This window comes from Gigantopelta aegis, chromosome 8 (genome assembly GCF_016097555.1).
Source record: "Gigantopelta aegis isolate Gae_Host chromosome 8, Gae_host_genome, whole genome shotgun sequence".
NCBI lineage: Eukaryota > Metazoa > Mollusca > Gastropoda > Neomphalida > Peltospiridae > Gigantopelta > Gigantopelta aegis.
Window position 1 is genome coordinate 22,908,217 of NC_054706.1, and position 26,551 is coordinate 22,934,767.

At 36.1% G+C, this 26,551-nt stretch overlaps 2 protein-coding genes across 8 annotated transcripts in view; one reads left to right on the forward strand and one right to left on the reverse strand.

Annotated features, from left to right (window-relative positions):
• Positions 1-1,601: 1,601 nt before the first annotated feature.
• Positions 1,602-14,295, reverse strand: LOC121378882 (proliferating cell nuclear antigen-like). Its single transcript, XM_041507239.1, has 6 exons — positions 13,866-14,295; positions 11,863-11,960; positions 8,867-8,934; positions 7,889-8,033; positions 5,845-6,018; positions 1,602-2,786 (listed from the first exon to the last, which is right to left on the reverse strand). Exons 1-6 carry the CDS (start codon positions 14,084-14,086, stop codon positions 2,707-2,709), a joined length of 786 nt encoding a protein of 261 aa, XP_041363173.1. The 5' UTR covers positions 14,087-14,295; the 3' UTR covers positions 1,602-2,706.
• A 1,758-nt stretch (positions 14,296-16,053) lies between these two features.
• Positions 16,054-26,551, forward strand: part of LOC121379423 (calcium uptake protein 1, mitochondrial-like) — a 49,634-nt gene continuing 39,136 nt past the window's right edge. For 4 of the 7 annotated variants that reach the window (XM_041508042.1, XM_041508044.1, XM_041508045.1 and 1 more), the window contains exons 1-4: positions 16,054-16,253; positions 19,499-19,914; positions 21,672-21,810; positions 23,473-23,635. In XM_041508042.1, the coding sequence (XP_041363976.1) occupies positions 19,514-19,914; positions 21,672-21,810; positions 23,473-23,635 (703 nt within the window). In that variant the 5' untranslated portion in view covers positions 16,054-16,253; positions 19,499-19,513. The remainder of the gene's footprint in view (positions 16,254-19,498; positions 19,915-21,671; positions 21,811-23,472; positions 23,636-26,551) is intronic. The other 3 variants (XM_041508047.1, XM_041508048.1, XM_041508043.1) reach the window with 2 other exon arrangements.

The following is a 26,551-nucleotide window of genomic DNA, read 5'->3' on the forward strand; positions in this document are numbered from 1 at the left end:
TTTTTTAACTGGTTTTGGGAGAAGCACGACTAGATACGTAGCCCTAGTAATTTTTTTAAATTTTTTTTTAATCCCACTGCCCCCTTTCCTTTCTCTGCTTTGAATTCCATCTCATTTCTTCCCAATCTGGCAACTCCTACTATCTTTCAACTTCTTTCGCTGTCCACCTCCACATCCCAGTCCTCGTCTCTCCAACCGCGACATGTGCTTTGGCTCTTGTGGCCATCTGTGCCACACACCTGCCATTCCCCATCAGCTTTTAGCTGTGGACTTAGTCTGACCACTTCGGGGAGTGTTCAGTAGTTACTTCTGGCATTAAGAGGCACTTGTAACCACCTACTATGCACCCCTACTACCGGTGGTCGTTGGTGCCGTGGGTCAGACCAGCTTTATTAGCGGCAGAGGACGAGGATGCCAGGTGGGTGCAGAGACTGCAGCCGTGGAGGAAGTTGAGACAAGTAGGCGACAGCTCAGAAGACAGAGTCGGAGGAAATTGACAGAAACGGTCGAAACAGATTGAAATCGTGGGCCCTAGTAACTGAGTAGTTTAGCCACAAACCCGTTGACAAATTGCGTTATTTTTATTATTAAACAAATAATTTATCAACTTAATACCAAATGACGTAACCAGTTTGCGTAGGGTTAGCGCTGCTAGGTTGATCTTTAAATCAAGGAAGGTGTCAACCATCCACAGTTCGAAATTAAACCGCATCCATGCGGCATATTACCGCAATGAAAGTCATAAGACTTGAAAATTAAAACGCTCCCAGTCAAATTGGTCATCGTACTTAACAGACTTCTGCAAGTTGTTTTACTACAAATCTAGAGGACAGAAGAGTTATCCTCATCTATAGGAAACTCTTCCGAACCTAAAACCCCAGGAATGTGTCAACCATAAGGAACCAAAGTTCTTACAATGTTCAGCAAACTGTAGGAAATAATTAAGCAAAGCAAGTTACTTAGTATTCCTCGTGCAGCGACCTTCGTTTCAAGCGTATCAGGGCTTGAAACGGCCTGTGGCCAGGTCGCCAAATATTAAAATATAATGTAGTTGCCTAAATATCATCTTCTTTAAAGCTATAACATATGAGCCCCTATTAATACAGGATTTTGAGAGGGGCGGTAGTCGTTTAGGCTTATGGTGAGGCACGAAGCGAAGCACCAGTTGCTTAGGAGAGGTCTGGGGTAATATTGAGAAAAAAAATCCACCCACAAGGGGGGCCTGCAATATCTGTATTCCACATTATAATCTTGCTCGTGGTTAGCTTAGCATTATTTTTTGGGCAAGTTTTGATCCCTGCATGCAAACAGTTTAATTTCTAACTACTGTTCACAACAAAAAGGTCTTATGTTCAAGAAGTATATTAATTCGTTACAATACCTTCAACAGATTCAAATAACCAGACTGACATATTATACCAACTCATAAATAATGAAAAGGAATCCGATATAAGTAATTAGAATTTTCCTCCATTTTAATACCATGTAAAGTTCACATCCTTCCACTTTTTAAAACTCTGCCATCTCTCCCACATCCCCACATATATTTCAAGTCATTGTTAACTCCAAGCAACTCCTTTGTTTAAATAAAACAGAATACCAGCATTTAACATCTGTTTATTAATACAGTTCCAGTCAGACATCAAGTTGTAAACAAGTTGGTAAACATATTGCATTAAAAATATTATGGTCTACAATATTTTAATCAAATGACAATTTCACAGTTGCACTAGGTTATAATAAAATGAGCAATATTTCTGAAGAATGAGGACCCCCAACCTCCAAACTACTGACGCGATTAGTTTTAAGTCTTGTGTTGTATTTAACAAAAAGTATTACATTCTGTCACTACACTTTACCACTTTCCAATCCAGTCTAATCTGTGGAATACCAGATTATAAGGTTTAAAAAAAAAGATTAATCAGTTGTTTTTGGGAGGGGGAGTTGCGAGTTTGTTTTGCAGATTTGCCAAATGCCCATTCAACTCTGCATTGTGCAGATATGGCCTTGATAATGTATTATGGTTTTGTCGTTCAGGTTTACCACATTTTAGATGCCTAGCAACAGCATGGGATATTGGTTAAATTTATGTAATGATCAAACTCTGGATGCAATGACACAGTATAAACAGACTACAAACAGGAGGTTTAATGCAAATTAAACCTACTGTAGGCCAAATTCCATTTATTCACATTTCGTTTTTAAAACATCTGTTCAAATAGTGTTCTAAGAATTATTCAGCTATAGCCAGCAATATTACTGACAATTTAGCTGATAATAAAATACACAATTTTATTAAAATGGAATATTTTGGTCAATTTAAACAGAAACCCATAAGAATGAAGGTATATTAACCAAGGCTGCAGTCGATCAAATATGAAATTTGGTCATATCATTTCATATATCAGTGATATATGTTAATGATGCTTGTGTTGTAAACTATGGAAAAATTAGACCACTGTTGATATTTTGTTATCTTTAATCGTCAGAGCACTTGAATTTTTTTAATGAATATTTGTTCTCAATACCAACCTATTAAACTGAGATTAGATATATATAGAGTCCTTCATGCACAATTGTGTGTTCTTTCAGAATTTCAAGTGCAGCATTATTAACACTACCAGGAGAAGTAGCTTCCGAAGTTTATCTCATGGTCCTAAGGTTAAAAATTGACATATACATGTATGTATAAATCTATAACACTGTTCATGATTCTTCCTGATCTTCCAGCTTAGGAGCAAGGTAATATCTCAAGAATCCGAGTTCTCCAATTTTGTACTCAACAACTGTAAAAAAAAAAATAAATATATTTTACTGTTGCAGGTAATACCACAAATAGAAGATGATATTAAATGTGTAAAATGAAGAACTGTCTTGACAGAACATGATGCAAAACACACTGAAAATTTTCAAATAATTTAAAAGCAGCAAACCTGGAGCAATAGATGTAAATATGCTGGGGATAAAGCATGTTGTCATGTGTACGTAACCCCCCCCCCCCCCCCCCCCCCCCCCCAAAACAACCCAAACACTAAATAGATATTGAAGAACAAATTAGAAATGTGTAACAGGTCTGTTCCGATTAACACAACAATGGATGTATAATCATTCCCAACAATTCAAACCCTTGCACATATTATGAGGTTCACGGACATCTAATTTTACCGTTAATAACTATTTCAGTATCTTTTTTCCTTTATATACACATGAAAACTAACACCAACCGTACATAAGGCAAGTGCTTTAGCATCACACCCTTTGACTGTATTTGAACTTGTGATGACCAAAACAGGTTGACAATATCAAACTAATGGACAAAGACTTTCAAGATTACAATAATATCTAACACAAAAACGATATCAGCTATTAGTGATAAATAAATGAACAAGCATTTTGAGAGTACTGCTAAAGCAATACATGTCCTCTACTGGGCCCAACAATTTTTCTTATCTCCTAAATTCAAGGGCCATAACTCTGAAAAGTGGGTAAACCACCATGAAACTTAAAATTGATCTGTATAGCTATATACAAAATTTCATCTTGACATCTTCAAGCATTGCAAAAATCCGGAAAACTAATTTTCACATCTCCCGAGTTCAAGGGTTATAACTCCGTTAAAAATGGGTAAATCGCAATTAAAGTCAAACTTGATCTGTAACCATATGTGATACACCTATACACAAATTGTGAGCTCTATATCTAACGGTCTTCTGAAAAAGTCAGGAAACCAAATTTTAACATCTTTTAAGTTCATGGGCCATAAATCCGTCAAAAATGGGTAAATCATCATGAAAGTCAAACTCATCTGTAACAGTACATGATGAAGCTGTAGACAAAATTTCAGTTCAATATCTTAAAACCTGCAAAAAACATCCGGAAAACGTGGGACAGACGGACGGATAGACGGAGATGAAACCTATAGTCGGCATTCCGAGTCACTGCTAAAGCAATACATGTCCCCTACCAGGCCCAACAATTTTTCTATCTTCTACATTCCAAGGGCCATAACTCCTTGAAAAATGGGTAAATCACCATGAAAGTTCGCTTGATCTGTCAGGGCTAGCTCTGGGTGAGCAAAATATTTCTATTAAACTTGAAAAATTGCAGCAAGCAACAATTATTTTCTTTAAAATATCAATTACAGGGCACAATATTTAACGCGAACCGCTGCTCTGTTTTCGCGTGTCAGTTACGCAAAATTAAATTTACGCGAACCGCAAAATTGGTTACATGATCTGTAAAATTAAAACTTGCAAACTTCATGATTACAGGAAGTTTATTCATCCAGACATACTACTACCAGTACTAGTATTCTGACAAATGTTTTAGGCTGAATTTTAGATACTTGATGTACAGCAAACCAGTAAACAACATTATATTGCAACAGTTGTAACTTGCGACCAGTCTAAACTTTTAAAAAGTTTTAAAGAAATGTGCTGACCATTAGGGACGGCTAAATTATCTACTGCTATTTTATCTCTTAAAGGTATACATGTATATGTAGATATAATATTGGATTGGCTATAATTTTGCATATGTTAAAAACAGTTTTAACGTAAACAGGAATCTAAGTGTCACAAAAATTGAAAAATATTAACAACGCATAATGAGCTTTAAAAAACCCAAACATTTGGAACGTCACTAGTATAGAAGTACCATCGATAATGTACAAGTAGCATAGCCAATGCAAAACGGAATCCCTCCAAATATTTATGTATATATTTCAAAGGCCCATTACACATGTGCATAATGCAAAAAAAAAAATCTGGGAATAGGTCGAGGCTGTCTGTAATTGTTCTATAAAATATCCTCTTACAATTGACTCGAAAAAAAAAAAAAAAAGAAGAAAATCCTCCGAAAAGGCTAAGATTGCATTTACAGGCGTCCTGATTTTCAAAATTTTCACAGGAGTCCCCCCCCAGAATATCCCCCCACTAGGGCACACCTTTGGCGTGCGTAATGCAAAGAAAATTTCTGGCTACGCCCCTGTATTTTGGTTCAGTACTGGGGCCGATATTCAGTTCTTTTATAATACTGTTAACTTTAGCAAGCATTAAAGACATTTTTTTGTGTATGTTTTCTTTTGTATTTGTTTTAATTTATGTTTCAGCTCAAAACTATGTACTTAAAATATAATTTCAATGTAATTTTGAGCTAACCAATCAGGTAACCCATGGGTTACGCAAATATTATTCACGTAACCGAACAATTGGTTACCTAGGTGTGAACCGACTTCCGGTTTCCTCAGATTTCGAAATATTGTCCCCTGAATTATTACATGACATTTTTTTGCTAAATTAAAATAAAATTTACAAGCTTCTTTCACAATTCGCAATTGGCGAAAGCTAGAGCTAGCCCCGTCCGTAACAGTACATGATAAAGATATATACAAAATTTCATCTTGATATCTTCAGACATTGCAAAACAGAAATCCAGAAAACAAATTTTCATATCTCCGTCAAAAATGGATAAATTGCCATGAGTCAAACTTGATCTGTAATAGAGCTATACAAAACATTTCAGCTCAATATTTCAAAGCCTTTTTAAAAAAAGTGTCTGGAAAACTAATTTTAACATCTCCTAAGTCCAAGGGCGCTGAAAGTCAAACTTAATCTGTAACAGTACATAATAAAGCTGTATACAAAAATTCAGCTCATTATCTCTTGGCCTTCTGAAAAAAAAACCCACCCAAACATCTGGAAAACTATATATGGGACAGATGGATGGACGGACAGACAGAAAGACTGAGATGAAACCTATAGTCCCCTCCGGTTTGACGTGTAGGGGACCTATAATTTAAAAAAAAAGTAGAAGGTTAAATTAGAACACCGATGTTGACCGTACCGAGAGGGACGTCTTGTGACATGGACAGTGTCACTTGTCCAGAGAGCGGCGTCGCCTTGGTGAAGAAGTTGAGATATCGCAGAGCAAACGTCAGACACACGGCCTGGTTCATGTCGATGGTCACAGCTTCATCTTCTTTGTCAGCATCGGCCTTCTGGGCCAGCTTGATGTTACCTGAAATATTAAACACACACATACAAGCTGGCATAGAAATACAGGGCTTTAGATTGCATTTAAGTCAAGCCAATAAACCGTAGACCCGATATAATTACGCCCCAATTAAGTATTACAAACATGCTGACCTAAAAAGAAAAAACCCACTGAAATTTTAAGTTTAACAGGGCTAGCTCTGGTAGTTGCTGAATTCGCCAATTTTGAAATTAATTGGCTAATTTTATTTTAATTTGGTGAAAGAATTGATTGATATTTTATTTTACAAAATAACTGGGTATCTATAAAATTTGGAAGTTTAATAGATATTTTGGTAAAATTTTCTGCTGATCTGGAGCTAACCCTGTTTAATTACATTAAAATATTGTGAGATGCATTTCTGAAGAGCTGTTAATGACAGTACTGACCTAAAGCGACCTTCCTACACTCAGGAAAGAGTAAAGTGCCTGTTGTGCTCAAATGACTGAGATCTAAAGCCCTGAAATATGTCGAGAGGGTTGCTTTGCACTTCACAAAAATCTTATTTAAACAAAAACAACCCCTTATCAAGCTTTTGTCAAATGTAAACGGTAGTTTGTTCATGTGATTTTTTTTTTGATTTTTTTTATGATTTTTTTTTTTTAATATTTATTTTCCCCGTCCATTCTGACCATGTCAAGGTTGGGGAGCCTTGAATTCATGGCCTTACATCAAAGTAATATAATTTAAATGCAAGTACATATATTTAATTTGTTTTATAATAATGTTATATAGTCATATATAACAATTTGATACATAAATGCATTTGTAATGTTTCTGTATAAATTAAAGATTGGTTAAAAAACAAAACAAATTGCTATGACGCATATAATGGAAAGGACTGGGAAATATAGAAGAAGAAAGAAGAAGCTTGTTTCGAAGTCCAGGTCGTTTTCGTTTCGCGCTAGTATAGATTTACCCCCCCCCCCCCCCATGTATTTATTTATTTGTTTGTTTGTTCGTTTGCTTGCTTATTTATTTATCAATTTATTATTATGTGTTTTAACCAGTACATGTGATTTTACTTGGGTAACATATTGTTCCGTTACGTGAATATAGTTCTAGTAACCGACGAGTTAGACCTACCTAATCCTAAAACTACGGTTCTATGCTACATTGGTGGTTCAAATGTATTAACAAAATTTGTTTAACTCATTTTCAATTTAACTTCTGATAGGGAACTTTTGATTTTAGAAATTTAGAACAACGGTTCTCGTGAAATATTGTGCCTGCATACCCTTATCAACTGGTAGAATGAGAACAGTGATATGAATTAATAACAAAGTAGGGCCTATCCGTGTATTTGAACGTCTTGTCTTGGGTAATGGAAATTATCAACTATTACTGTAATATATGCTGCACTAGCCAAAGTTTCTGTGAGGGATAGAGACATCAATCGCTTGAAATTCCATGAATCGAATTGTAATGTTTGGTGGGCATGACAAGTGTTGCCTTTAGTTTAATACAAATATTAGGGCAAAAATTATTTCACCCTACGGAAAGGGCACAGTGGTAAACCAGTTAAGGCACCACAGCATTTTTTTGGCAGCCAACAAGGTCTGATTTTTGGGGCACAACGGCAAATAAGGAAAGCAACCACAGCACTTGTTGTCGATGCATTGGCTAAATTTTTAACCCCGAACTTCATTTTGTGGAGTGGGAAGCTTATTTCTAAAATTTTAAGACGAAGTAAATGCTACGAATTGAGAATGAATGCTAGGAATTGCGAAGTATACTTTCTAGAAATTAGTCTTGTAGTGTAACCTTTTAAAAAACAGTGATTTTCAAACACAAATCAATAACAGCTAAATTCCAACTTTAGATGCATTTTATTAAATAAATCAGTTGTTATTACCTGTTCCTAAATCCCCACTCGCAGAAAACTTTACACCTTCCTTTGTGCAAGCAATAACCACTGAATCTCCAATTTGACTCAAATCCCTGCATATCCTTTGAAATTCACCAGAAGGCATTTTAACCACACAACTGTATTCTGTATCCTAAAAATATTAAAACGTGGGTCGGTCATTATTGAAGCATTCTTTAATATATGAAGTTCAAATGTGCAGAAATGTCAATATTTTATAAAATATGATTAAAAATTATTTTTCCAATGTAGCGACAAATATTCGACAATGCCTCACCCATGAAACTAATTCAGTGTCGTTGATAGTTGATAGTTGCATCCATGAATACAAGTTCATCTCAATGCATGTTAAAAAAAACCTATTAAAGTTTTCATTTATTTTCAAATTTGTTTTAACATGCATTAAAATGAACATCCTTTGATGCAAGTTTCACCGATGTAAAATTTTGTGAAAAATTGAGCTAAACACTAAACTTTAACATAAATGCAATCTATGATGTGACACCACAAAATTAATTTACATCTACACAGAAGTGGATAAAATGTACTCCAACTCAAATGTACTCCAGAAAGACAACTATTATCTTCACAAGCAACATCTTGTGATCTCCTAGGAGATATCGCTTCTTATAATCTTGATTGGTTTAATTTTAATCAGAAGACATTATTTTGTTACGTCACTGTCGTTCTGCTAGTTAACAAGTCTACCGCTGTCAAATACAGTGACATCCAACCCACATTACTGATATTGTTTACAATTATTGCTAATGAAAAGAATGATTATGGATGATAAAAAGAATACCCCCATCGAGTCTTGTGATGTCATAATTTATCAGCACATTGTTGCTAAAAGTATAAAAATCATCGGCAAGATTTCATACTTTTATCAACTTGTACCGATACATTATGATATCACAACACTCGGGGAGTATTCTCTCTTTAACCACAAAATATGTAACAACTTACAGGTATGCCCAAATGTTCGGTATCCAAGTCTACCAATTTCATGGCATAGTCGGACACTTTTTCCTGATCTGCAATGACAGAAAAAAGATTAATTAAAAGTAACCACTAACTTCCAGACCTCATCATGATTTTTTTTTTGTAAATTGAATAATTCAATTGCTCCCTGAAATTAAATCATGTTTAGTCATAAAGATAATATATACTGTGCCAAATAAGTTTAGTAATTACGTACAAGATATGAAATACAGACAACCTGATTGGATGTTGAATTTATTTGTACACATTATTTCACTGATACAGCATTTCTGAATGTAGCCAGCAATAACACGTTGTAAACGTCGTCACTTTAATGTCAACTGATGAAACGGAAGGGTACATCTACCAAAATGTTGAGGCTCAATAATGTGTGTGTGCACCAGCGGCATTGATGAAACCAGTACATCGTCGTCTCATGCTTCTAATGAGACTATTAATCTCAGGAACAGTAATTGCATTCCATTCCCGGTTCAGAGCAATTTGTAGGTCATGGACATTAAGGATATGAGGATGGTTTTCGCGTACCCTACGGCCCAGTAGGTCCCATGCATGCTCAATTGGGGACAAGTCAGGGGACTTTGGTGGCCAGTTCAACACTTGGATGTGGTTCCGCTCAAGAAGATTAGTGGTTAGCCTAGCAGTATGTGGTCTAGTGTTGTCATGTTGAACCAGAAAGCCAGGATGCTGCTGCAGGAATGGAATGACCACTGGTGTAAAGATTGCATCGCAGTAACGTTGAGCAGTCATGTTTCCGTGAATGAAAAAAATATCTGTTTTACCTCCACCATGAATGCCGGCCCAGACCATGACGCTGCCACCGCCATATCAGTCATGCTGATAGACGTTGTCTGCATCATATCGTTCTCCCCGTCGCCTCCATACACGACACCTACCATCTGCAAACTGAACACAAAACCTGGATTCGTCAGTGAATATTGTCTGATCCCATTGTCTGCGTCGCCAGTGTTGGTGTATTCTGGCCCATCTCAGACGTTCCTGAATGTGACGTGCTGTCAGGGGAACAGCAACAACAGGGCGACGTGCTTGTAATCCAGCAGCATGGAGACGGTTACGGACAGTTTGAGCATGAATTCTAGTGCCTGTGGTTTGCTGCAAAGTACGGCTAAACGAGGAGCACTTTCGAACCTGTGACGTCACTAAATACCTATCTTTCCTTGGAGTAGTTAATCGTGGTCTACCAGAACGTGGTCGATCTCGCACTTGCCCAGTTTGGTGTACGCGTTGTCGGAGTCGTGATATGGTACTGTCACGAACACGAAAGTACTGAGCGACGTACAGGATAAATTCTTCCTTTTGTTTTTGGATAATGTTGGTTCAGTGCATCAAAATGTGATTTCAATACTATTGCACGCGCTTCTGCGACAGAACGAGTGCACCGCGTTTGCACGTGCAGTACACATAGCGGTGTGTGATATGACAAATGGTGTTCTTTTCATTACCCAAAGCGACAGGGCATATGCAACTAACATATTACCAAGTGTTATCACTTTATTTTAATTTATTTGGAAGCAAGTCATTTACAAAAACTTGTTAAAACTTTTTTGGTTAAGTATATTACCACGTATTGATACACAATGCGACCCATTATAACAGGATAAATTCTTCCTTTTGTTTTTGGATAATGTTGGTTCAGTGCATCAAAATGTGATTCCAATACATCCGTATTGCACGCGCTTCTGTGACAGAACGAGTGCACCGCATTTGCACGTGCAGTACACATAGCGGTGTGTGATATGACAAATGGTGTTCTTTTCATTACCCAAAGCGACAGGGCATATGCAACTAACATATTACCAAGTTTTATCACTTTATTTTAATTTATTTGGAAGCACCATGGAAGTCTGTCCCTTAACTACATCTAAGTTGTAAAACAGCTAGACACAAATTGGTCTGAATTGTTTTGAGAATTTCTTGGGGCATTCTTGACAGATCACAAGTATTTCCGATTATGGTTAATGAATCATTCAATACAACCCAAAAGTCCTAAATTCAGAGTGTAATATCCCATTCGGAATGTCATGGCAGTAATTTAAGAGTACGTAATAAAAACAAAGATTTCAATTCAGGGTACATAATTTTACCCTTTGACACCCTCTAACATGTACCCAGCTTGGGTGACTTCAGTTATCCAAAACATTAGTATGCATCATTTGCTAACATAATCCAAAAACTCGAAAGTTTGTTTTACAATTTTGATCTGGATTAGCCAAAATCAATTTCAGGTAACTCATCATGAACATATAAATGGTATCATGAATTCAATCCGTGAACGAAAATGGGTTACGCAAACTATACTTGTGCGAATGAAACTATCGCTCTCGCAATTTTCAGAGGCCAGATTTTTCATTTGTGCATTGAATGTAAGATATCAATTACATGCTCATAATGCAGGGCTAGCTCCAACACTCGCCAATTGCGAATTTTATTTTAGTTTGGTGAAATAATTTCATATAATCAGGGGTAGGAACTGGTGAACTGTAAAAAAAAGAAGAGAAAATCTAGAGGGGTCGCAGAAATTCTTGAAATCCTAGATTAAAATCTGTGCCATCCGACACATTTTGGAGGAAAGGATGATTAAAATTCTTGAAATCCTAGATTAAAATCTGTGCCATCCGACACATTTTGGAGGAAAGGATGATTAAAATGCGAGGAAACGCAATGTTCCATGATGAAAACAGCTGATCCTCGTCCTCGTTTTTTTCGGGGGGGAGGAGACTTCCCACCCCTGTAACATTTTTTAAAGGAAATAACTGACAAATTCTGCAATTTTTTTTAACTTTAATAAACAATTTGGCTAATGTTTTGCTCACCCAAAGCTAGCCCTGTAACGGGTTACGTAAAAACAAAATGGTTTACCCGAATTTGTTTATGCGTAACCCATAGATTGTTTACACAAATGTTCAATTATCCTGCATAGCCTGCCATAGCATGATACTTACTTGGTGCTTCAAAAACAAATGTCACCGTGTCAGCAGTGTCATCTGCTTTGATAGTGATGACATCATCGTTTCCAGCACACTTCAAAATTTTTGACATGCTGAAAAAGATATAGAAAATTGTATTTTCTAAATGCAGAGCACAAGGTAGCACTTTACAGGGATCGCACATGGCAATATTTTAAAAGCACTGCCACGGGTGAAACGGCCCACCTACAGCAATTTTGAAACAGACTATGGAAGGTTTTTTCAAAGAGACTTTTGCAGCAATCAACATGACTGAAAGGTTATTTTGCTGTATACATGTAGAAATATTTCAAAAGCACAAATGTTAAATATTAGCAGATAATATATACACAGGTATAGTGTGCCATTGTCCATGAGCTTTACGATTTTCTCCAGTGGTTCAGAAACAAATGAAAAGGTTAACCGGCAACGGTAATTAAATGAGAATCTAAGATGGGTAATTTTCGTAGCTTTTCTCCAAATTCTTCTTCTTATAATTTGGCATGCTGGGACTAACTTGAAAGCTGCCATTTACATTTCAGCACACTACCCCATCGGTTCTGTTACAAGGGAGTACTTGTTGGCACCAAACAATAGTCTGAATGAAACGGGGATTTACCGGAAACTTTGACCTTCCGGGTCTGAATGGAAAGACCCGAAGTTCTGCGAATCCTCGATCGATCCAATCGTTTCATCATGTTCTAATTTCCACTTTGTTATTTTAAAGTCCCTTATTAAACATACTATTTTCTTCGCTGTGTATGTCATATTTTAATAAATTGATTTAGCACGGGTTGTACAATACATATTTTAGAATTAATGCATATATTTTAACGTAACCACACAGGTGTCAAAAAGTAAATAAATATACAGAACTTCACATACGTTTTTTTTGCTTCCGCACAAGTTTATTGCGTAGCGGTCAAGTGGTATGTTCTTGCTCACAATAAATAGGAAGCAACAATGTATCGTCGGAAAACCACAATTTTTTTCAAATTTTTTCAGTAACTGTCCTATTTGCATTTTTTCACATTAGGTCCTGACATTTTACAATTTTATATCTAACTGCCGGGCTACGGTGATGTCACATTTAATAAATACTCATAAACCGCTTTAATTTCCAAACCCTGTATTGTTTTCCACACGTAGCGAAATGATCAAAGGGAACATGCGACTATACATTACTAAATGTTATTGACACTTCTAATGACAGTGTCAACTTTGTAACTAACTGCGATGTCGAGTTCAAATGGATACATTGGGTTTTTTCTCTCACACCTGCAATGCTTGGCCCGTTCTCTTATTTTATTCCAAAAATAGTTATATTAGCCAAAACACGTCAGTTTACATTTTCTGACGAGCGATTATAGTTTTTGCACGAACGATCCGTTGTTCGTGTCGACATTGGTTTTGCATAACCGACAGACGAATGACAAAATCGTTCATGCCAAATTTTATGCCCTGCTGTAGCTTGCAACAATTTGGTTGTCGACAATTGCCAAAGCATTAGTTTCTCTAGCCGTACCCAGGGCTCACTCTGGATAAGAATACCTGTAGCCAAAAGGGATTTTTATTAGCCATAATGAAAATGTTTCAGCCAAAATCGTTTTGTGCAGTACTGTATTGAGTATTTATATATTATGAAGATGAAAATACATCTTTTTTAGCTAATTATGGGCCTCTTACAAATATTAAAAGACCATCGAAAACTCATTGAATATACAGACACTGATATACTAAACAAGAAAATATATTTAATATGCAAGTTTAATCGTAGAAATATTTTATTAGTCGGAAACATCTTACAATGCAGCAAACTCAGGAATGTGCCTTTAAGACTAAGTTTGTTTGGTGTTGTTGGTGTTTGTTTGTTGTTTTTTTTTTTTTTTTTTTTTTGGGGGGGGGGGGGAAATGGGGGTGAGGGTATGTAACAGAATAACGAAGAAATGACTATGGCATAATGATAATAATTACAAATTAATATAATATATTTTATTTACCTCACAAGATTAATACCCATAGACAGATTTCTGTCACATCTGTAAGTGTCGAAACCATCACTCCTCAAATTCAATGAGACTAAACTGACGTGAGAACTGTCCATAGCTTGCAACGTCATTCCTGTGGATTGACAATCGAATATCGCCTCATTTAGAAGTTCTTTGATCGCCTCCAAAACCTTCTTCAACAGAGATCCTTGAACAAGTCTTGCTTCAAACATTGTTGCAATTAAGATTATAAAATAAAATACAAGTAATTAATTAAAAACAATACTGTCATGTACAAGACGGTGAGTTAACAGTGACTGTTATGTTTTCTTTCGAGCAGATTAACACGGATTTCATGTAGCTATGAAATAAACTAATGTCTTTATCCTTTCTCTTCCTGAAATGTCAATCTCGCGCCAAATTTCACAATGGCGCCAAATTGTCAGATACAGACATTTTCATTGGATGTTTTATTTTTAGATCTGCGAGAATGATGTCGTTTGTGCGATCATAAAATAGGTTGCAACAGAAACGAGCCAAAAATCGTAATAAAATATATTTTAAATAAGTAGAGTTTTTTATTTCATAATTAAAAAATATATATATATATATATATTTTCAATCAAAATAGATAATAATAATAATAATAATAATAATAAGGGGTCATTCAAATATTACGCTTGAACAAGTTGAAGTTGAGGGGGTGAGTGGGTGCAGCGTTATTCATGTACCGGGGTGGGTGGGTGTATTAAACGTAACACTTTTTTATTACTAATACAAAACTAATATATAACTAATATATACTAATATATTATATATATTTGTTTTCGTGTTGTTTTTTCATTTTTTTTTTTTTTTTAACCCCACAATGTTTAACGTAGTTGGTCATAGCTATAAAATTTAAGCTACCGGTATAGGCCTAGTCCTTCCCACAGGGACGCCTTTTTATAGGCTACCATGGAATTTATTACAAGTTTTCACTCGCCGTTGGGCATGGTAAATATTACATATTTACTAGCCCAACATTGAATATCACTAGCCATGGGAGTGGGGCTACCATAATCTAGAAACCCTGCATGATGCATACATGATTAATACAAACAAATTTTACATACAAACAAATGTTATCACAATTCGAAATCATAAATTGATAGCATTTAAACGTACATACTCCTGAGTAAATAGTTTACTAAACATTTTCAAGAGCCAGTGTTGTTATGCATTTTTTAAGCCTATATTGTCTTTTAAATGAAGGTAAGTACACACCTTTTTTAACAGAATATGGGATTGTATTCCATGTTTCAACATTGGAATATCTAAAGAAGTGTTTATACAATTCAGTACGTTGGGTCTTGGCAGTACAAAATTATTATGTGTTGCAGATCTCAGGTTATATTTATTTGAGTGATGATGGTATGAAATAATCACTTACAGCACTAATTTTTGCTGTGTACCAATTAACATACATGTAGTTTTAGATGGGCTTATAGACATATTATTATTGATGCACCAAGAGTTTACGGCATTTGAGGGTTTTTTTTTTTTTTTTTTTGTAACGTAACCTCTATTATGGACAAATGTCTGCCAGATGTGTGTAATGTCATCAGCATACATATCTACATTGACATTTTGGGTAGATAATGGAAGATCATTTATAATCATAAGAAATAAAATAAGCCCAAGAATAAAGCTTGAGGCACACCAGACACTATACCCAATTCTTTGGAGCTAATATTGTTAATTTGTATCAGCTGTTTTCTATTTTTTAAGTACGATTTAAACCATTCAACTGTATTCGGTGACAGCCGGTATACCTGAAGTTTTTGTATTTTGTAGCAAGATTTGATGATGCACTACACAGTCAATCATGTTTCCTTTGTATAGTTGTTCTAACCACCGGTCTGTTAGAGATGTTAGTGCTGTCTGGCATGAGTGTTTGTCTCTAAAACCTTACTAAGCATTGTGTAGTAGTTCATATTTATAATGTTACAATGTTTTAAAATGCTATTATATAAATACACACATCCTCCTCTCTCTGACATCAACCTCCCCTCCTATCCCGGACTTAGTCACTGGCGAATGTCAGGGATAGGTGTCACTCACTCTGACATCAAGCCAAAGAGAAAAACAAAAACAAAACATCGCAAAAAATATTTGGATCACATGTGTAGATATAGTGCAGCCATGACCTTGCAATACTATTCGGTCGAACTTGACCACCTGCCAGAACTGGTTTAGATACACAAAATCTTAAGTGGAACAGAAACCGGTTTCAAAACGATCATGGTGGATCATGTTTGTGACAGAAGCGAATGATTGTCGGAAGGCAAACAACAAATAACTGTTCTCATCAATGCAGAGCTGAACGTTAATGACGTTTGTGATTTTTATATTAACACTGTACGCATTTAGTATCCATTGTTATGTTGTCATGTTTCACAATAATGCACGGGCCACGTTATGTCAATACTTTTCGTTTTTAGAACCACACATTCTTAGATTCTACGTCGCTTCGGAGTTTCAATAACCCGAAGCAACTTTTGGCCGCTAAGTCAGCAACATAACATTTATGTTTATTCACACGTTCACACTTATATTGTTTAGTTCACAAAGATAAAATCGTTTTAAACGTAAAGGTAATAAACCCATTTAATGCATATTGAGCATGGTACATTTGTAAATAATTTCAGGGTAGGACTTTCCTTTGGCACTGTCGTGTAAAAATAACATTATAAATACTGGGATCAGGCTAAAACGGAACCATTTTGGTTGGCGAAAACGGAACCGATTGTGGCTATAACGGCACCTATCTGTATTGGCTAAAACGGAACCACACATAATAGAGGGGGGAGGGGGAAATCATGATTTAGGTTTGTTGCCGAATAAAGCTGGTCAAAATCGTATTATTCAACATGTGAAACTAATTGTTAATCCCCATCACCGATTCCGTCTAGCCGGAGTGTCGCAGACAAAACATCAAAGCTCACGGTGTTCACTGCACAGCTTGCTTGGTTAAGTACACAACAATCGATTGCTTGTTTTGTAAATAAATAAACATCATTTTACTTTATTACATCTGACTTCCTTCATGAGATCTGTTAGTTGTTGCTGTGTTTAAAAAGGTAATAGAGTAAATTAGTGCCTTCAGTACAACTGTTATTTTTAGCTTGAGCACATGCTAAGATTATGCTTGACATCACTAATCGAGGCCCTACTTGGAATAACAGTCAATAGATATTTTGATAATCAAATGCTCCCAATCACAAGTTTCTCAAGTATCCACCAAAAGAGAGGAAATTCGTAACCAGTATCACAGCAATGCTAATCCAAATAGAAACGGCAGAGAACAGGAAAAGTAGCAAATGTTGAGGGGGCCCTTTCTGAGTGGTTTGCGAATGCCCGACTGAAAGATATGCCGTTATCTCGGCCAATTTTAACTGAAATGGCAAAAGAACTAGCGAAAATATTGAAAGTGGATAACTTCAACCTGACAAGCTGAATAGTTGTTACTTTTATTTATTTTGTTCGCCTATTTATTTATTTATAAAAAATATTTACATCTATAATGGAGATATTTGCATGTGCATGTTTAAAAAAAAGAGCAAAAAAAAGCACTTTACACACCAATTTGACTGAAGCCAGTCTAGTACTGTGTCAGCTTCATAAATAGGTCATCTCTGCAGTGAAACAAAGGGCCCTATGGGCAACCTAGGGAGACACCCTACAGCACCAAGACGGTCATAATAAAGAGCCACTTTCGGAATACTTAAAGCAAAACCTATTGGCTCTCTTCACTATTTCAATTAGAATGACCATCAAAATTGCGCCAAATTTCCTTCATGTAAACGCGCACCTCTTCCTCTTTGACATAATCCTACGGGACTTTCAAAATTCCATAGCACCAAATACCCCCCGCCTGTCACCAACATTGGACTGCTGGTGCTCCCTTGCACTTGCCAGTGCAGGCGTTCCCTCTCTACTACCCTCCCCCAACTCTTTCCTGTCCTGGACAGAGGGAACCGGCCAAGGCCGGTCCCTGTGACCAGGATAGGCGTGTGCTACAACAGCTTGCTCTGAATGTGCACGTAAATCTCTTTGTCATTGTCATTGTCATTAGTGAAACAAAGTTGCTATGCTAATTAGTTCTCAATGGATAGCAGCTCTCCACATTGGGAGGCTGTGCGTTAAGTAAACAAGTAAGGGGATCCGGTTAGTCATAGATCTTTTTTCTCTTATATAATAGCCTACAATTAAACTCAAAATATAATGGTTTGGAGGCTTGGGACTTCTTATCAAGTTATATAAAGTTGTCATCAAAGGCAACTAACAAAGTTCATTAAAAAGTGTATGCCTTATATGCCTTAATTTTGGTTTTGATTTCGGTGCCGTTTTAGCCATCGATTTTGGTGCCGTTTTAGCCAACGCAGGTTCCGTTTTGTCCACATATTTTAGTGCCTTTTTAGCCAACACAGGTTCGGTTTTGTCCAATTTGGTTCCGTTTTCGCCTGGGGCCGTTTTGGCACAGTTCCGTTTTCGCTATAACCCATAAATACTTATAGTAAATAGAGTTGGGGTTAGTAACAGTGCCAAAGGAAAGTCCTTCCCAAAAGACTTCAAACTGATAATCACCTAGTAGGGGCACTTAATAATTAATTACGATCTGTTTTGTTTTAATTATGTACCCTCAAATTATTTTTTGCAGAAAGCCTGATGGGCCTAAGTTATGTTTTGACAGGATCATGAGGATAGCCTTGTGAATGACATACATTATAAAAACTAGTGATAGGTTTTGACAAAAATTTTGTGTTGCGATACAGGAATCTGAATTGCAATACGTACCACAATATATTGCGAAGACCAATCCTCAATTATTAGAATTTATAAAGTGCTCTGACTTCATGTTCATTAATTTTGTATAACTTAATAAAATGATAGACCAGTCAATCAAGACTCATTTTGAACAAGTGAAACTATTATTTGTTTTTTTTTGTTTGAAAATGTAATACATGTGATTAACACAGGTACTAAATAAAATAAGCGCAATATGCTGATACATCGAGAAAAAACACACTATACATATTGTTAAAAATTTCAACCAGCCTCGGTGGTGTCGTGGTTATGCCATCGGATTTCAGGCTGGTAGGTACTTGGTTTGTATCCCACCTGAGGCAATGGGGGATTTTTCATTCCAGTACCGGCTCCAACCCAGAGTGAGTGCCCCACTAGGCTCAATGGATAGGTGTAAGGCCACATACACAGAGTTTCACCCACTTTATGGGTGCGATTATGGGTGTGTCTCCCGAGTGTATGACCCCACATGGAGGATGATTACCCGGCATGCACTGCAGGTTCTGTGTACCCCGGGCTCGGGCGATACCGAGATAGTTCAACTGATAGCAAGCATTGAGCACGGCCCTTTCAAGTAGTCCCATACCAAAATGAAAATACTGCGGCTTCACCATTCGTCTCATCATCATTTATGTTTATAATGTCCAAAAAACTAAAAATGTTTTTGTCTCTGTGTTAAATGTTTGTGGCGTTGTTTTGTTTTGTTTTTAAAAAAATAATAATACTTTTTTTTAATTGTGGTATACTGGTTATACAGTGCATCTTTAATAAAAACTTTTAATTTTTTTTATTTACAGCATCAGGTGTTTACCATGTGGAGGTCCAAGCTTTGGAGACCTGTGTTAACCACTGGACTAAAGAAATCGCTACGGTCTGCACTGCAGGCAGCACCATGTTGTCAGCGGTCTTGTTTACACAGTTCAGTAAACAAGTTAAGGAGACCACTGACTCTCCAAAGGAGTGTAACATTCTGGAGTGACCTTAGACATGGGCAGCAGTGTTGGACATTTGTGGTGCCACTGCAGTTGCCATTGGTTGCATCTAAATCTGGCTTTGTGATTCCAACTGCACAGATACATTTTACATCTTGGGAGTTTGCCAGAAAAAAGACTTATTCCAATTTCGGTCATAAGACTAAACCAGTGTCAAAGCTTTCAATGGTATATGGCACTTTTCTTGGAGTTGCATTGGTCCTGTTTTTTGGATTTGATATGTAAGTTTACAGGTCACAAGAGGCCAAAATGTAATATTAGCAGGGATAGCTCTGAGTGAGCAGACAATTTCACCAAATTATCTATTAAACTTAATAAATTGCAGAAACACAGTTATCTTCTAACAAAATATCAATTATTACATAAAATTATTTCGCCAATTTAAAGTAAATTTCGCAATATTTTTTCAAAATTTGCAATTGGCGAATGTTTAACCTGCAATCATACATAGATCCTAGACCATTCTTTACAAGGATCAGAATTAATTTTGTGGATTGGGAAGTAATCTTTGCTTCTTAAATATGACTGGAAGCAAATGTTAGAACTTGAGAAGCAGTTTTAGAAATTAGTCTTGAAATCAGATTCATAATGTATGTTATGGTACTTTCTTTAATAAGAATCTGGAAGGCTTGAGATACATGCACAGATTAAAATTATGATTTAAAATTTATTACAGTGTACATGTAAATCATACTTTAACAAATTACATGAGAAAACAAACCTATGTAATTTCAAGCATAACATAATTACTGGCATTGATGATATAATTTACATCTTTTCAACCCCTGCAATTAAGAAAATCTACCGGCCTCGGTGGCGTAGTGGTTAGGCCATCGGTCTACAGGCTGGTAGGTACTGGGTTCGGATCCCAGTCGAGGCATGGAATTTTTAATCCAGATACCGACTCCAAACCCTGAGTGAGTGCTCCGCAAGGCTCAATGGGTAGGTGTATACCACTTGCACTGACCAGTGATCCATAACTGGTTCAACAAAGGCCATGGTTTGTGCTATCCTGCCTGTGGGAAGCGCAAATAAAAGATCCCTTACTGCTAATCGGAAGTGTAGCCCATGTAGTGGCGACAGCGGGTTTCCTCTCAAAATCTGTGTGGTCCATAACCATATGTCTGATGCCATATAACCGTACATAAAATGTGTTGAGTGCATCGTTAAATAAAACATTTCTTTCTTTAAGAAAATCTCTACGGCAAAAAGGACATGACATGGACAAAAATAATCTAATATAGTCAGTCCATAGCAAAAACGCGTCACGGAGAATTAAAAACGTCACGGCATTGGCTATTAATTGTCATGGGAAATTACTATTCTGAGAGTGTTTTTCCAACAGTTTAAAGTTATTGTGTCCCACAACTGCAATCCTATGAGATACAGACTTTTTAGTTTTTTATTGGATTTCATCATGCAGTTTTCACAAAGTAGATTTGATTTGATCTGATACGCTGAAAAATTACATTTATTTAAATATAGTACAGATTCTTCAGCGTTTTAAAGACCATTTCAGCTTTTATTTTTAAATGGGTATCACATACATGCATTTAGAATTATACTGGTTCAAAACATTTATCCATGCGAGGTAATATTAACTTAGATGTGATAAGTAATGCACATTGGATATTAGGCCGCCATTTCACATCTCTTTAATATGCACAACACTATTACACATAACACAAGATGGCATTTGGAATTATAAAGGCAAACATATTTTTTCATTTAGGGCAATATTAACTTAGATGTGATAAGTAATACACATTGGATATTAGGCCGCCAGTTCACATCTCTTTAATATGCACAACACTATTACACATAAAACAAGATGGCATTTGGAATTATAAAGGCAAACATATTTTTTCATTTAGGGCAATATTAACTTAGATGTGATAAGTAATGCACATTGGATATTAGGAAATATACTGGTAAAAACCATTTGGATCAGTATTATAACTGAGATGTGATTTTTCAGTTTTTCCTTAATTGCTGAATGGCTTAGAGTGGATGCTGCCTCACCTGAGGTTGAAGGTCAGAATGAGAGTATCATGAAGGATAAAGAAAACGAAAATCCAAAGAAGAAAAAACAAAGAATTGGATTTCGGGATCGAAAGGTACTTTAAGTATAGTGTAGGACACAATTAGGGCTGTCACGTGTACATGTTTAAACAGTATCGTTTCGTTTAGGCCATCTAAACATTGATTAAACTTGTAAACGTTTAAAAACGAAAATATCATGTGTTATATATGACTGGTCATTATATTTTTTTCTCATTTTTGTTAATAAGTAAATAATATATAGTTGTTTAATAATAAACAAAAGGTATCTAGTACTTTCAGTTTTAAAATAATTGCAGTATATATATTTTTAATTCCATTGGGGGACCTGCCTCGGTGGCGTCGTGGTAGGCCATCGGTCTACAGGCTGGTAGGTACTGGGTTCGGATCCCAGTCGAGGCATGTTATTTTTAATCCAGATACCGACTCCAAACCCTGAGTGAGTGCTCCGCAAGGCTCAATGGGTAGGTGTAAACCACTTGCACCGACCAGTGATCAATAACTGGTTCAACAAAGGCCATGGTTTGTGCTATCCTGCCTGTGGGAAGTGCAAATAAAAGATCCCTTGCTGCTAATCGGAAGAGTAGCCCATGTAGTGGCGACAGCGGGTTTCCTCTCAAAATCTGTGTGGTCCTTAACCATATGTATGACGTCATATAACCGTAAAATAATGTGTTGAGTGCGTCGTTAAATAAAACATTTCTTTCTTTCCATTGGGTTTTTTTTAAAGGTAGCTATGATTTTTATTTTTCTCAAAATGTTGTTTTTAAACATAAAATTCTTTAGCTATATGTCATATATTAACTATTTTTCAAGTATCTATGTCATATCGTGAAATATGCAGTTTTATTAACTGTTATCCAGGAAATACTCCAATGTGTTGTCACATTCAGATAGTCATAGTACTACATTCAATAATATTCGCGACTCGCGATTGACAATTTTATGTTAAACTATGATGTATTCAGTTTAATTGGCGATAAAATCAACTTAGTCCAAAAATTAAACAAAAAAAGAAAGAAAAAGGAATAAAGGAAAAAAAAAGGACAAAAGCTTGTTGAACGAAGATTTTAAGTGAAAGTTAATATACTTCATTATTCAACCCTGCATGATTTCTGTAAAGTTGAAGTATGGTATACATGTTTAAGAAACAATTATCATATAGACCTACTGTATTATTCCTAGTAATTTTGTGTGTTGTATCTACAATGATCACACTTAGTTACTAGATAGTTAAATATATGGCCGTTTAAACAATATCGTTTCGTTTAATAGGTTCCGTTTAAATGTTTACGAAATTTTGTAAAGAGAACAGCCCTAGTGCCTAGACACAAGGAATTGCAACCCCCCCCCCCCACAAAACCCCCAAATAAAACAAAAATCACTAGTTTTGGATGAAAGTAAGGGGTTTTTAGTTTCCAAAGAACATACTTTTTCCGTTTAACGTAGAAATCTGTATTCTCCTTATTTGAAATGTCTTGCCTGGAATTAATATCAGGAGAGCAATGGATTGTTCTCATGTTATTTCTAAATGAAATGGCCTATAGTATATGACCGCATAATAATGACTTTGGAAAATATCTTAACTGCATGACCTGGGGGACTAGAATAATTTGTATTGTATTCATCCCCAGCAAGTTCTACTCCCCTAGCCCTGGAGTAAGGGAACGAGTGTTAGTTTCAACGTCTGATGTCTTGGCCTATGGTTTCGGTTTCAGATCATTGGATACGAGGACCGCATTCGAGCGTACTCCACGCCCGACAAGGTTTTCCGCTATTTTGCCACTTTGAAGGTTCATCAGCAGAATGGAGAGTGGGAGGTATTCATGACTCCCGAAGATTTTGTCAGGTCCATCACTCCAGGTTTGAAACAACCAGAAGGCAAGTAGGAGTATATAACCTCTTTTTTTCTAGGATGTGTAACATATTAATTTATAAATAAAAAAACATTTTTAGCATAATAATTAGTCATACATTAGCGCTGCAGAAAGTACTAGTCCGCTTGTGAAATGAGAGTGAAAATTCTGACTGATGAGTTGAAGAAACATAACCTAATTTTTTTGATTAAGCAAAAAAACCATTTATTTTAAGTGTGATTGTTTTTCTGTATACTTTATAATCTTGTTTCACTCAGTTTAAATTAGGTCAGCATAGAGAACAATATCTGTAATAAAAAGGAAATTTTCTTCAGGGAAACCCCATCCCCCCCAAAAAAAAGCACCTCAAATTTTCTGTTTTTGTCTAAATATTTATTATTATTGTCAAAATGTCATTAGAGTTGTCTTATCTGTTTGATAATAATTTGGTCAGTTTAATAGGGTGTACTGACATTTTTTACCTTTGCACAACCAGCAGAAATTACTTACTATTTGATAGGTTTTGATAATATTTTTCAAATTCGTCCAACATCCAGTATAAATAAGTCGAGAACAATTATTCAGTTTTCCAAGAGGTTACCACATAATGAAGAACGTAGAGAACGGTACTTTGTTCTCCAAATTTTGTTTTGATCACCATCGCATAATAAATTTTGATCAATTGTGTGTTGTTTAAATATAAATTACATAAGTATTAGAAAAAAAGAAAGAAATGTTGTATTTAACGACGCACTCAACACATTGTATATTCGGTTATGTGGCGTCAGACATATGGTTAAGGACCACACAGATATTGAGTGAAGAAACACACTGTCGCCACTTCATGGGCTATTCTTTTTGATTAGTAGCAAGGGATCTTTTATATGCACCATCCCAAAGACAGGGTAGTACATACCACAGTCTTTGATATACCAGTTGTGGTGCACTGGCTGGAACGAGAAACTGCCCACTGGGCCCACAGACAGGAATCGATCCTTCACCGACTGCACTGAGTGAGCGCTGTACCACTGGGCACACAAATATTAATACAAGAAGAAGAGTAAAATGAATGAATAGCAAAACGTCAGCATGTTTGGTCAAGATAATGGGCATTGTAAACTTGATAAATGTGTCTTAACCTATATGTTACCAGGTCCTATTCTTATTTCGGGAGTGGGATGTAGCCCAGTGGTAAAGTGTTCGCTTGATGTGTGATCGGTCTAGGATCGATCCCCATCGGTGAACCCATTGGGCTATTTCTTGTTCCAGCCAGTGCTCCACAACTGGTGTAACAAAGGCCATGGTATGTACTATACTGTCTGTAGGATGGTGCATATAAAAGAACCCTTGCTGTTAATCAAACAGAGTAGCCCATCAAGTGGCGACAATCTGTTTTCTCTCTCAATATCTGTGTCTTCCTTAACCATATATCTGACCATAAATAAAATGTGTTGAGTGCGTCGTTAAATAAAACATTTCCTTCCTTCTATTCTTATTTTGATGCCTATTGGGTTAAATAATTATAAGTAAATCTAAAGAACAGGTAATGTTGCTTATGGCCTACATGTATGTGTTAACTCCATTGTGGTTCATATCTCAAAAAGGCTGGCTCACTATATTATCTTAACAAAAAACAACAAAAGAAATTCCTTTGCTTAAAGGAAGGGACAATCGAGGCATTTGACCTGTTATGCATATTCAACGATATATAATGAACATTATTGCTCAATATTAACAAGTATAGTCGTATAGTTAATTAACAAAACGGTTAAATGTGACGGCTATTATATATAACGGGCGCAGCCATTTTGTACCATCCCAGTGAATACGCCCTCTGGCGAGCTGGTCGTTACGTAATACCTAACGTGTCACATCAGGAATTAGTCTTCGAACTGAAAAAACAAAACATACCTGATTTTTGTGGATGCATCGCAATATTCTGTAATAATAGTCATCCCAGTAAGCCAGTAACAATTATACAGGGTATACAGTTTGAATTTTTTAGACAACTGACATGTCGTTCGTGTGGTTTCAGTTTTACACGAACGATTTTCTTCAGCAGTTCAGATACAAATGCAAATTTTAATGGGTCACGGCAATTAAACGAGAATGCAATATGAACAAATTTTGTAGCTTTTCTCCATCAAATGTCCTATCATAAATACAAAAAAAAAAAAAAAGTTTTAAAAAATGTATGCTAGAACCAACTTGAAAGCTGCCCGTTTGCATTACAAAACACACAACCCCATAATTTTTTTTTTACAGTGGAGTACTTATTGGTGCCAAACAATAATCTGAATAAAATGATAATAGACAGGGATTTCCCGGAAGCATTGAGCTTTAATAATGCAATGTAGGCCCGTTATTTTATTATTTTCTTCCAAAAACAGTGAAAACAAAATAACCAACACGTCTTTTTAAATTTTCTGAAAAACGATTACAGCTTTTGCACGAACAATCGGTCGTTTATGTTGATATTGGTTTTGCATTTATAACCGACAGACAAACGACAAAATCGTTCGTGCCAAATTTTATGCCCTGATTATATATTACTTTTAATACAAAATAAACCACCATTGTCAAAGTGTTGAAATAACTGTATTATGGTTTGTACATAAATTAACCCACGCACTGAAATAATAATCGGAATGTTTTCTTGGTTAATTGGTCTTTTCTTTCCGTGGTCTGTACCTGTAGTTCCTGATTGGCAGGTGTCTATTTAGACGGTCCCCAGACACTGTGTCTAAAAACACTAAAAAGACGTGCCTCTTTTATTAAGATCACAGGGTATTGCGTTAACTGCACGGACATCCCTCTAATCATAATCGACCAGCCGTCTTGCTTTATTACTGTAAGTAATTCTGTAAAACCCTTGATTTCCCATCTAAAATCACAAAATTACGTAGTCCCAAAGAAAATAAAATTATCACTTGGGTATCGT